Source organism: Ipomoea nil, unplaced genomic scaffold (assembly GCF_001879475.1).
Source record: "Ipomoea nil cultivar Tokyo-kokei standard unplaced genomic scaffold, Asagao_1.1 scaffold2338, whole genome shotgun sequence".
Lineage (NCBI taxonomy): Eukaryota > Viridiplantae > Streptophyta > Magnoliopsida > Solanales > Convolvulaceae > Ipomoea > Ipomoea nil.
This window is the reverse complement of record NW_017618766.1, coordinates 989910-1003525: the sequence shown is the minus strand read 5'-3', so window position 1 is coordinate 1003525 and position 13616 is coordinate 989910. Positions and strand designations below refer to the sequence as shown.

General features: G+C 37.5%; 1 protein-coding gene across 1 annotated transcript; it reads left to right on the top strand.

The window, feature by feature from the left end:
- Positions 1-317: 317 nt before the first annotated feature.
- LOC109151970 lies at positions 318-2387 on the top strand. The gene has a single exon (XM_019299561.1). It carries the CDS (start codon positions 318-320, stop codon positions 2385-2387), a length of 2070 nt encoding a protein of 689 aa, XP_019155106.1.
- Positions 2388-13616: the final 11229 nt, after the last annotated feature.

The window sequence follows — 13616 nt, the reverse complement described above, 5'->3', positions numbered from 1 at the left end:
GGGTTGGTATGCAAAATCTTCTTCATCAAATGCACCCCAACTTTGCCAATCCTATGTTCAACATGCCTCAAAACTTTCCACAAGGAGTTCCTCCTATTTTCTATCAAGGTGTTCCACAAAGACAACCCATGGCGGCCCATCTAGCTCCGGAGTTTGAAGAAGAGGATTGCATTGTTTACCCGGGGGTGGATGCCAACAATTTTGAACTCAAGACTTCTCTTATCCAAATGGTTCAAGCCAATCAATTTGGAGGTTCAAGGGTTGAGGATCCTAAGGCTCATGTTGTCCACTTTGATCGGATTTGCCAAACAATCAAGATGAATGGGATTCCAAGTGATGCAATCAAGTTGAGGCTATTCCCTTTTTCATTGAGAGACCAAGCATTGAGTTGGCTCAATTCCTTTCCGGCCAACCATTTCACAACTTGGGAACAACTTTACAAGGCCTTCATGCAAGAGTATTGCCCTCCTTCCAAGGCCGCCAAATTGAAGAAACAAATTCAAAATTTCCAAAAATTTGGAAATGAGAATTTGTATGAAGCTTGGAAAAGATTTAAGGAGTTGAGAAGACAATGTCCAAAGAATTTGCTTACTCCGGGGGATTTCATCTCATCCTTTTATGGGGGATTGTTGGATAGCTCAAAAACCATTCTTGACACATCTTCATTTGGAGGCATTTTTATTGATATGGGTCCGGAGTATGGTGAACAATTGATTGAGAGGATCACTTCTAACACGGCATATTGGTATAATGAAAGAAGTGACCCACCTAAGAAAGAAAAAACCGCCGGGATGTTTGAGGTTGAAGAAAAGATGGCCATGCAAGCTCAATTGGATTCAATTCAACACATGCTCAAAAATATGATGCAAGCTCCGAAGCAAAATGTGCAAGCGGTGACTCAAACTCCTCAAGTATCTTACATGTCTACTCCGTATTCCTTGCCACAAGCTACTTGCAATTCTCCTGGTTCTCAAAGTATGGCACTAGTAGCTTGTTGTGCCATATGTGGAGGAGCTCATGCTTCTCAAGCTTGTCAATTGTTAGATCCTAGTGGCCAAGGCTCTTTATCGAACATGGAGCAAGTGGATATGATTGGGTATTCTAGACCCCAAAACCAAGGGCAAGGATATGGAAATTATGGTCAACAAGGAAGGAATCAATTTGGGTCTTCTTGGAACAATCAAGGTGTGCAAGGAAGGAATCCACCTCCGGGTTTTCAAGGAAATCAAGCAAGTAGAGGTGGAAATCAATTGAATCAACAATGGAGAGGAAATCAAGGATATGGAAATAATCAAAATCAACAAGGATCCTCTCAACCTTCTCAAGATGTGGACATGAAGACATTAATGAACATGATGATGTCTCAAATGTCTCAAATTAGCAAGTTGCAATCTCAAGTGGAGAATCTACAAACCCAAAATCAAGGAGGAGGCACTCAAGGATCTACACAAGCCTCATCTTCTAGTGGTAGACTTCCGGCTAACACCGAAAATCCTAGAAATCATGTCAACGCCATCACCACTAGAAGTGGAAAATCTTTGAAAGATCCACCCTTTCCTTCTAATGATCTTACAATTGAAGAAGATGTTGAGAAAGATGAAGATGAGGAAAGGCCAAATGAAGAGGAAATTGAAAAAAATCTTGAAAGTGAAAATGATGATGAGCCTCTAATTCAAAGAAACAAGTCAAAAGGGAAGGAGCCAATTCAAGAAGGAAACAACTCAAGTAAGAAGAATGTGAACAAGGGCAAACAAATAGATGACTCGGTGATTCCTTGCAACTTGTTGCCATTTCCACAAAGGTTGTGGAAAACAAAAGAAACCGAGAGAGAAAACAAGTTTAAAACAATGCTTGATAAGTTGGAGATTTCTATGCCCTTTGTGGAAGCCATTACTCAAATACCTTCATACAAAAAATTCTTGAAGGATATTTTGAGTAACAAGAAGAGATTAGAGAAGAGTGCGGTGGTGGACCTTAGCGAGGGAGCTTTGACATGTGCCGTTCTCCAAAAGAATTTGCCTCCCAAGTTGAAGGATCCGGGAAGCTTTTCTATCCCTTGCATTGTTGGAGGATTTGTGGTGAGCCGTGCTCTATGTGATCTCGGGGCTAGTGTGAGCCTAATGCCCTACTCTCTATGCAAGAGGCTCAATCTTGGAGAACCCATGCCCACTACCATGACACTCCAAATGGCGGATCGTTCCATCAAGCGCCCGGTGGGAGTACTTGAAGATATCCCGGTCATGATTGATCAATACTACATTCCGGGAGATTTCGTGATTCTTGACATAGAGGAGGATACCAAGGTTCCAATAATCCTTGGTAGGCCATTTCTAGCCACCGCCGGGGAAATCATAGATGTCAAAAGAGGGATACAATTTTTGATGTAGCAAAAATAAGATGTGAGCTCGGGTGTGAAATATCGTCCTCAGGGGCTTGGGGGATATGGCACGCAATATGCAATCACAATAAACTAGGCACTAGCATAAGGAAATCAACAAGAAGCTAAGCAAACTACAAGTTTAAGGAAATGATAAGACTAACACATATACACAAAGATAAACACAAAATAAAGAGATAGGACTCAAGCTAGGGAGCATTATCATCTAGATGCTTTAACAACCTAAGGGATTAGGGAGAACAAGTAACAAAGAGTCAACCGGGAAAGCACGTAGGTATCCTAGTTTATCAACCACTCTCGTAAGCAATAAACAAGGATTAGAACATGGAATTGCCCCACTTTCGTGGTGAATCAATTCCAAGTCTATCAAGCACACAAAGCATCTAAAAACCCCAATTTCCCCTATTTTCGTAGGAAGAAATCGGGTTTATGCAAGGGGTGGCTAAAATCATTGACCCAATTCTCATTGTAGCCAAGAATTCTCCAAATACATGCCAATGAATGTGTACATCAAACATTAACAAGATATAAACACAACACCTTCATAAACACATGAACCCTAGGTAGTGTTCTTCCCCTTTTTTGCAATAATCACAAATCAAGCATCAAGATAGATAATACAACCCTAACTCAAGTCCATAAACTAACTACTCATGATTAAATATCATAAAGAAGACAAAAGCACAAGCATTAAACATAAATCTTGCAAAAGAAAGAGATAAAAGAAAGAAAACTTCTCTAAAGAAATTGGATGGTGGAATCTTGAAATGTTGGAATCCAAGCTTCAAATCCAAGATTACAAGCTTCAAAAGTGTTAGAAACATAAATCTAAGCCTAATCTAACCTAAAAATATGAAGGAGAATGAAAGAGAGTGTCTAGGGCTCAACCATGGGTCAAAACCATGGAAATAGAGCTCAATTCGAGCTTAAAAAGGGGCAGAGCAGGTAGGGACGCCCTCAAGGATGGGCGTACGCCAGGGGGTACGCCACCTGCTTCATTCTTGAGCTGATGGATGGGCTGATGGATGGGCGTACGCAAGGGCGTCCCATTTTTGGTGCATTTCCAGTGAACACTGGAATGGTCGTACTGGCATGCGTACGGGCGTACGGCAAGGCGTACGCCACCTGGTTCCTTTTTCAGATCTCGGATGGGATGAGGGATGGGCGTACGCGAGGCAGTACGAGGTTCCTGGAAACAGAATTCTGTGCACTTATCTTGATTTCTAGGCTATTTTCCTCCTCTAAAACCATTTTATTGGCACTTATGGTCTTCAACAAAGTTGTACCCCTTTAAGTTGTCTTTCCAATGGTGCAAGAATCACCCCATTTGGACATTCTTAGGCCGAGATATGGTCGAAAAATCGAATAGTGTCTGAAATGAGCGAAAATTACAATGTCTTGATCTTTTGCTCCTCTTTTGTTTTGGTTTGCCCAAATGACTAAAACCATTGAATACACCACTCTTAGGTTTCCTTGGAAGTGTTTTGCCCATCAACTTAGCTTCTCCTTGGCTACCATGGACTCTAAATGTATCCATAATGCTCCACTTGACTCCAATATCCACCAAAATGCATGATATTACTTATCTTTGATTCCAATGCTTTCCAAACCAAACTCCTTGCAAAATAACACAATTTAGTCCCAATCTCATGAAATTTGGAATGATCTATATGCAAAATGGCTTAGAGAAATGGGAGAAAATATAGACAAATAAACACTTATCAACTCCCCCACACTTAAACATTTGCTTGTCCTCAAGCAAAGACAATAAATAAATTGCCAACCTAGCAATGAAATTGATCATACTCCCAATTTGCACAAACAATCAAACCACAATCCAACAAAGAGGGAGTAATCACAACTTCAAGCAAGGAAAAACAATTTACCAAATACTATGCACAATGAGTCATCCAAGCAAAGTTTCAAAAAGTTTCAAAATTTCAAATTTTTTTCAATATTTTGTCCACCCCCCCCCCCCCCCCCCCACACACACTTAGAAATTACATCGTCCTCGATGTAAAAGAAAATAAAGCACAAGGGGGAAAAGGTAGCTGCACAAGTGAGAGCATGATATATCAAAAATAAAAGTGTAAAGAAAAATAAAGAAGAAAGTAAAGTGCAATAAAATGAAAAGATAACATGGGGTGCCTCCCATGAAGCGCTAAGTTTAACGTCGCTAGCTCGACTCAACCTCTCAAAAAACTATCCATGCATAAACGGATGAAGATGAGTTCCTTTTCTCGATCCACTTTCTCTTCAATGAATGTCCTTAAATGTCGGGCATTAAGGAACTCCTTTAAGCTCAAAAGTAACATATTCTCCTCAAAGAAATTGCAATGATCCACTTCCAAGAATATGCCCTCTTCTTCAATCATCATCTCTTTTTCTTCAACATGTTCTTCCAAATAGCACTTCAAGTGGTGGCCATCAATAAGTTTTTTTAAGATCAAGTTCACCACTCCAATTGCTAGGACTCCATTGCTCTTCATTCCGAACTTCATGCATCTTTCCTCAAATCCATTCTTGATCCATAAATCAACCAATGATTTCTTCCTAAACCTTGGATCAAGATAGTAGCCATGAGCTTGATCCTTTTTTGATCTCTACATTTTTCCTCTTCTTGATTTCCCTCTTTATTGGCAAGTAGGGAAAGTCTTGGGTCTTCTTCATGTACCAATAAGAAGGAAGAATCATTGGATATGAATATAGGCCAATGGGGGCCTCCACTTTCAAAAATATTGACTCCTCCCGGTTCCCAAATCACTCTAAAGTCCTCATTCAAGGGAGTGTCATCCATCGAAGGGCATTCCTCATTTGTGCCACAAATTTCATCAATTTTGTCATTCTTGAACACTTCTTCACTCTTATTTAATCTTTGTTGTTTTTCACTCTTTTTATGCTTGCTACTCATGTTTAGAAAATCTCCATTGTTCTTATGTGTTTCCTGTGATTTTTTTTTTTTTTTGGTTTTAAGCTTTCTTTCTTCTCTAAAAACCAAAAAAAAAAAAAAAAAAAAAGTTGCTGGGTAGAATAATCTGCCAGTGACGTACTGCCTCAGAGATGGCCATCCCTGAGGCATTATCTCACTGGTAAGTTTTTACTATAATTATAAAAAAAAAGGCTTTATTTCATTTTCTTTGTTCTTTTCTTTTCCTAACCAGTTTACTCTTTAAAAAAAAATCTTTTAATCATCATTATTATTATTATTATTATTATTATTATTATTATTATTATTATTATTATTATTATTATTATTATTATTATTATTTTTCTTTCTTTCTTTCTTTTGCTTTTTCATATGTATATATTGCATATTTACTTCATATTTGAGCACTCAATCCCAAGAATTGGTTGATTTTAGTTCCCTTATCCCATTAATTGTGTTATTTTCTTGAAAGATGAAGAGAACTAAACAGGTGGTAAGGCGTGATGCTCCAAAAGCCTCACCTAACTTTGGAACAGACAAGCTCCATTTCAAAGAGCCAAATTATGAAGCTAGATATATCCAATTCAAGCAGAAACCCATTGCTACAGTGGCAACAATTGACTTGAAGACACTTAAACCTTTTGGATTGGATGCACTGATTGATGAGTTGGTCACAACCCCAGAGTGGAGATACTTGTTGTTTGATTTTCAAGAGAAGACACACATTGACATGTTGCACGAAGCGTTGGTCACAATGCAGGTGTTCCCATTCACTTTCACAACTTCCCGGGCAATTACCTTTAAGCTGGGCAACACAAGGTTTGATTTTTCTTTGGATGATCTGATGAGCCGATGTATGGGTTTTGATGCCTTACAAGATTTAACTGAATCCCAAAAGGATGCACGGCACCTTGAAGTCTCTAATGAAGACGAATTCTGGCAAGAAATAGTTGAAGGGGCTGTGGCACTGGAGTACTCCCGGAATTCCAATGTTACATTCAAAAGAAGGGAGTATAAAGTTTTGCATTATATTGTTGCTCATTGCATTTGTGCTAGGTATGGCACAACGAACCGGGTTTCTCTACCTGATCTTCTTTGCCTTTATGGCATCATTAAGAAGGAACCGGTTCATATGGGTTATCTCCTTGGGATGCTATTTCACAGCCAGCACCTTCCAAATGTGCATACTCTTTATATCGGGCCATTCTTGACTAGATTGGTGAAGGGTAGTGGAAAAACAGTGAATATCTCAGGGCCATCATCCGATGGAGTGCATCAAATCACCGACCGCAACATGATCAACATTATGAGAGCTGAGTCAAACAAGAAAGAGGGAAAGAGGCAAAAGACTGATGCAGGGGAAGAGGAACATGCAGAGCTTAATGCTAATCAGTGCATGGAAGAAGCTGTTGGGACTAGAGAGGGATCATCATCGGCAAGCATGACACCGTTCGAAATTCAAATGCTTGACAGTATGAAGGCAATGCAGCTTGAGCAAAGAGAGCAAGGGGCACTTTTGGATACGTTGTATGGCACTGTCAACAACCTCCGCACGTCTGTCATGGAGATTCGCAGTTTCTTCCCACCAGAGACCCCTACGGGTCCACCACCTCCTTTCTACCCTCATGCATACTTTCACCCGCCTGGGGGCCCTGACCAACCCTATGATCCTCGCTACCATGGATTCTGATGATGGTTTTGTGAAGATGGTTCTTTTGTTTGGTTGTGGTTTTGGTTATGGGATCGTGTTCAAAACTTTTGCTGCTTTAACTTTCAAACTTTAATTTTCAGCTTTTATTTACCTTTAATTCTTAGCATGCTTATTAGTCTAGATATTTTGCCTTAGTAGTTTTCTAGTATGTTTCTTTTATGCCCCGAGCTTGACCCTTACCCCTTTGTGCTTATTATTCTTGATTCTTCTTCTTGTTTTGCTTCTACATCGGGGACGATGTAGCCTTTAAGTGTGGGGGAGGGAATAATTTGGGTGCTTTCTAAAAATTGGAAAAAAAAAATGAAGTTTTTGAAACTTTTGCTTGAATGACTCATTGAGTTTTGTGTGAATAAATTGTCTATCTTTTGCTTGAAATTGTGATTACTCCCTACTTGTTGGTTAGTGGTTTGATTGGTGGTGCTTGTTGCAATGCAATTTGTGATTGATGATTTGAGGTACACCATATGATTGATCTATTCTCTTGCCAATTTCCTTGTTAACCACTTAATAAATGAATAAATTTTTGATCTTGTGTGTTATGCTTTGCTAGTGAAGGCTTATGTGAGATTCCGGTCATGTTTGTTTTGCTAGAACTTGCCTAATTACTCCCCAAGTGAAGCCCAAGATTTTCATGCTTAGAAATGATTTAGGCCATTTTTGTTTAGCTCGAGCCTTTCAAGCCTACCCATTACATATGTTTTTACCCCTAGTTGTCCCCGTTGAGCCTTTTGTTTGTTTAATAAGTGCTAAGCACTTGTCCCTTCTTTGTGTTTGTTTTTTCCTTGTGTTAACCCTCATCATTTAACCTTCAACCCTTAGCCAAAAATATTTTCCCTCCACCCTTGAGATAATAGAGCATTTATTCTTTTTCTTGGAAGAGATCTTTATTGGAGCTTGTTTTGTTAGCAATCCTCTTGATAATTTTGTCTAAGTGTGGGGGTCTTGATTCGTTGAATAAGTTTGTTGGTTGATTTAAAAAAAAATGAAAAAAAGAGAATGTTGAGAAAATTGAGAAAAAAGTGTTGGAAAAAAGAGATGAAATGAGAAAAATGGAAAGAAAAGAAAGAAGAATAAAAGTTTGAAGCTTGATTCTAGTTTGTGTTGAAAGTTGTACTCAAGCCCCACTTTCTTTAGAGTGTTGCTTTGTGTTCCATTGTAAATTGCTCCTTAGTTTATAGATGTCATATCTCTTCTAGACCCAATTGTGAATAAATGTGAAGTTCTCTCTTTTGTTTATTTTCCATACCCCTTCTTTGTTAGCCATTCACCCTTAGCCCCATTACAAGCATAATAAAGACCTATTTGATCTTAGTATGCAATTTTAGAGTTGAACTAGTGGGAGTATGAAGGGCAAGCCTATGGGATCTCATTCAAAGCCAAGTTTTGCATAATCTCAACTTAGTATTGTGCACACTTGATCATCACACACTTAAATAATTTTGGTGCTTGGTTATTGTCTTGAGAATAGAACTTGTGTGGAATGCTAAAATGATTCTTGAAACAAGTTGTGTTGTAGCAAGTTGGCTTGTGGATTGACAAGTTGAGCAAGGTGGGAGTGTGATCAATTTCTTTGCTAGGATAGTGATTTATTTTTGTCTTTGCTTGAGGACAAGCAAAAGTTTAAGTGTGGGGGAGTTGATAAGTGCATTTTTGTCTATATTTTTACCCCTTCTTGAACCCTTTTTATATGTGAATATCCTAAAAACTTGTGTGAATTGTGACTAAGTTATGTTAGTTTTATTTCAAGGTACAATCATTCACAACAAGTGAGGAATTCAATGATTTGTGGGAAGATACGAGCAATTTTGGGACCAAGAGATCAATCAAAGAGTTTGGAATGCATTTAAGAATTTTCAGCAGCCTCGTACCCCTTTGCGTACGCCCATCCGTCAGCCCATCCAAGATCTCAAAAAAGAAGCAGGTGGCGTACGCCCTGCCGTACGCCCATACGTATGCCCGTACGCCCTTTCCAGTGAACCAAGATTAAATCGTACTGCCTCAGGGATGGCCATCCCTAAGGCAGTACCTCTGTGCTCTGTAAAATATTTATGCGATTTTCTTGGATTTTTGGAGGAAGTTAGAACCCTAAATAGCTAGAACTCATTTCTCTTCATTTCCTTAGACTTCCTTAGCTTAGACTAGTCTAGTATTACATCTCTAACTCATCTAGCAAGCTTGTAAACGCGGATTGGAGTGGGATTCAACCACAATTTCTTCATCTTCAATAGAGAAGCTTCTTACTCTTCTTTTAAAGCTCTTGTGCAATGTTTATGATATTTTCTTCTGCTTTGTTGTTATTTATGCTTATGAAGTGTGAGTAGTCCGTTTTTGGGCTCGGATTAGGGTGATATTGCCAACCTAGATGCTAAATAGGTGATTATTGCATAAGGGGGAATATATCTAACCTATGGTTCATTTGTTTGTGAAGGATTTATGTTGAATCTTGTTAATATTTGGCACGTAACTCTTATTAACTTGCTTTTGGATAGTTTTTCTCCACAATGAAAGTTAGGGTAAGAATTTAAGCCTCTCCTTTCTCTAAACCCATTTTCTTTCTATGAAAATAGGGAAGAATTGGGGGCCTAAAAGCTTATGTGCTTTAAGAGTTAGGATTTGATACACCATGAAAGTGGGGCAATCCTTGCTCTAATCCTTGTTTATTAGCTTATGAAAATGGCTTTAAGCTAGGATTTTTATGTGCTTTGCCCTTGTGTTCCCTTGGTTGATGTTCTCTCCTAATCCCTAAGTTGTTAAAGCATCTAGAAGGCAACATCCCCTAATTTGAGCCCATCTTTTATCATTGTGTTTACTTGTGTTTAAATTGCATTGTCTTAACTAGATTTTTAGCCTTTAATTATTAACTTTACCCAACCATGAATTTGAATTTGCTTGGATTCTTGTGGGTTCCAATACTTTGGTGCCTAGAATTTTAGTTGTCACTCAAGTACGTGCCATAGTCCCAATCCCTTGCGGAACGACAATTTACACCCGTTACTCACCATCTCTTTCCCGTACATCACTATGATATCTGAAATTTGTGTCATGCAGACTGATGACTCGTGGTGGGTTGACACTGGGGCAACCAGACATGTCTGCAAGGATATATATAAATCTATATAAGATTTATAAAGGTCTGAATGATGGTTCGAGCCTGTATATGGGAAATGATTCCATGGTAAAAGTCAAAGGCGTTGGACATGTTGAGTTATTGCTTACTTCAGGAAAGAAGTTAACGCTCACAGATGTGTATCATGCTCCAGATGTTAGAAAAAATTTAGTTTCTGGCATTGTATTGAACAAGTGTGGTTTTAAGCTTGTGTTTGAAGCAAATAGATTTATTTTATCTAAGGCCGGTACCTTTGTAGGCCAAGGCTTCCTATGTAACAGTATGTTTAAGTTGAATATCAATAATATTGTTGGTTCTGTGTATTCAGTTTGTACATCTTCATTATGGCATTTTAATTTATGTCATGTAAACTATAAACGTGTATGTGAGATGGCTAAAGATGGATTAATTCCATCCTTTGATCAGAACACAGAACAATGCAGTGCATGCATGTTAAATAAAATAACTAGGAATCCCTTTCTTAGTATAAAAAGGAATTCAATTTTACTTGAATTAATTCACAGTGACTTGTGTGATTTTCATAGCACCTCATCTTTGGGAAATAAAAAATATATAGTCACATTCATTGATGACTATTCAAGATTCTGCTATGTGTACCTCCTGCATTCCAAGGATGAAGCCTTAGAAAAATTTAGAATATTTAAATTAGAGGTGGAACTGCAAACTAGTCAGTTAGTAAAAATTTTACGTACTGACAGAGGTGGTAAATATTATGACCCATTATTTTTCCAATCTGTTGGTGTCATTCATGAGACCACAGCTCCTTATACACCACAACAAAATGGTGTAGCAGAAAGGAAAAATAGAGTACTCAAAGAAATGGTAAACCGGTCTGAGTGAAGGTTTCTGGGGAGAAGCCATGCTAACTGCATGTTATATTCTCAACAGAGTTCCTAACAAAAGAAATAGGGTAACTCCCTATGAACTTTGGCACAAAAGAAAACCAAACTTGAATTATTTGAAAGTTTGGGGATGCAGGGCCGTGGTACGGTTGCCGGAACCTAAACGGAAGGCTCTGGGAGAAAAAGGCATAGACTGTATTTTTATAAGATATGCAGAACACAGCAAAGCATGCATACCGGTTCTATGCTATAGAACCAAATGACTTTATTTTGGTTCATACCGTAATAGAGTCCCTGGATGCTATCTTTGATGAAAATCATTTTTCATCAATAAATAGAACTAAGGATTTAATTCCTAGTTCTAGTGGGTCCAAACTTGATGATCAAAAATATGATCATGCAGTTCCACAGGAACCTAAACTTAGAAAAAGTAAAAGAATAAGAAAGGAAAAAACACTTGGACCGGATTTCCAAATGTACTTGATAGAAGGATCAAAGGAGTCTACAGAGACTAAAAATCTATATTATTTTAATATAGAGGATGATCCTAAGACCTTTGAGGAAGCCATGAATTCTCAAGATGTTGCTTTCTGGAAAGAAGCAATAAATGATGAGATGGATTCTATAATGGGGAATAATACGTGGATTTTAACTAATCCACCAAATGGTTGTAAACCAATAGGCTGCAAGTGAATTTTCAAAAGGAAAATGAAAGTTGATGATACCATTGATAAATTTAAAGCCAGACTTGTCGCACAGGGCTTTAAGCAGAAAGAAGGAGTTGACTTCTTTGACACTTATGCTCCAGTAGCAAGAATTGCTACTATTAGATTGTTAATTGCCATTTCGGCTATACACAATCTAGTGGTTCGCCAAATGGATGTTAAAACTGCATTTTTAAATGGTGAATTGGAGGAGGAGGTTTACATGAAGCAACCAGAAGGATTCATGGTTGCAGGCCAGGAAAATAAAGTTTGCAAATTGATTAAGTCACTTTATGGCTTAAAACAAGCCCTTAAGCAATGACATGATCGGTTTGATCAAGTGGTGCTAGCTAATGGGTACAGAATAAATCAGTCAGATAAATGCATCTACATCAAATTTAATAACCAGGGACAAGGGGTTATTATTTGCTTATATGTAGATGACATGTTGATTTTTTGAACTGATTTGGAAAATGTTAAGGAAACTAAGGATTTTCTTAGTTCCAGTTTCTCCATGAAAGATTTGGGAGAAGCAGAAGTTATTCTTGGAATAAGAATAATTAAACTTCAGGATGGTGAGAAGATCCGTGAAAGATTTTGGAGAAGCACAAGTTATTTTTGGAATAAGAAAACTACAACAGGGTCAGAGGTATGAGGTTGTTGCGACGATAACTCATCATGGGATAGACCCTTTTAGTGCTGGCATGAGCAAGCTTACATTATCTTCTACAATTCAGATTGAGAGTTGCACTATTTTAATTTGCTAATCCAGAGTGAGCCATTTGCGGATATGATATTTCTTTGTACATGTAGTATTACAGTAGAAGCAAAAATAGGTGACAGATCTCACAGATGTAAGCATGGGAGGTAACCATGCATATAGGATTATGTCTGTCTTTTCTCTTCTCTTTTCTTTTTTCTAACTGACAACCTTGAATGCATCCTTTTATTTATATATTAACTCCATTTTATTTGCCTTCAAAAATCTTGTGCATTCTATATATTTCTGTTTTTCTCCATTTTGAGTTGGTCATTTGTCTAATTTCTTGTGCCCACAGCCTGCACCTTTAGTGCACTTGTGCTTTGAGATATTAAAACAAGTTTTAATACTCACTCGGTCCCATTTTATCTATTTTACATCTTAGTCTATTCCAAATTAATGTCTTTTTTTTTTTTCATTTGAACATCATTAAATTCTTACTTTGTACGGAGTACATTTTATCTTATGTTTCGATTTACACTTTCTATATTCGCTTCAATTCTCATTTTTATAAACGAACCCAAACAAAGAGCGAATATCTTATATTCTCTTTGGTTAAATGGGATGGAGGGCTTTTTGGTAAATTGTTGACAACATTTCTTACTGATAAAGAGTATATCAATATGGAGATAGATAAGACAGTCTTCCATCATGGACACGTGAGTGATGTTTATGTTGACGATGAATTGGCTTGATGTATGCTGTAAGTTTCAAATTGTTCTTGTGTTTTATATACATTTAATTTTTATGTTTATTGAAATTTCTTAGTTGTTATTTTTAGGGTTTTTTGAATAAGTTGTGCAAACAGTTTGGTGTAACGTTTATTGGCGTGTCCAACGCAAATTTTCAGCGGATATGATCAACGTAAATTGTGTTGCCGTTACATCATATTTCATTCATGTATAGACAAGCATGCACAAGAATCAACAATTCATATTAGCACCCTATCATCAAGAGTAAGTTTGATCTTTTACTTATATATATATATATATATATATATATATATATATATATATATATATATATATATATATAACTTAATAACTTTATTTGAAGTGTTTGATATTAGAATTTTAATATATGTATGTTTTGTAAATATAGAAATTATTGATTCGTGATTTGCCCACGTTCAAGAACGCTGTATATAT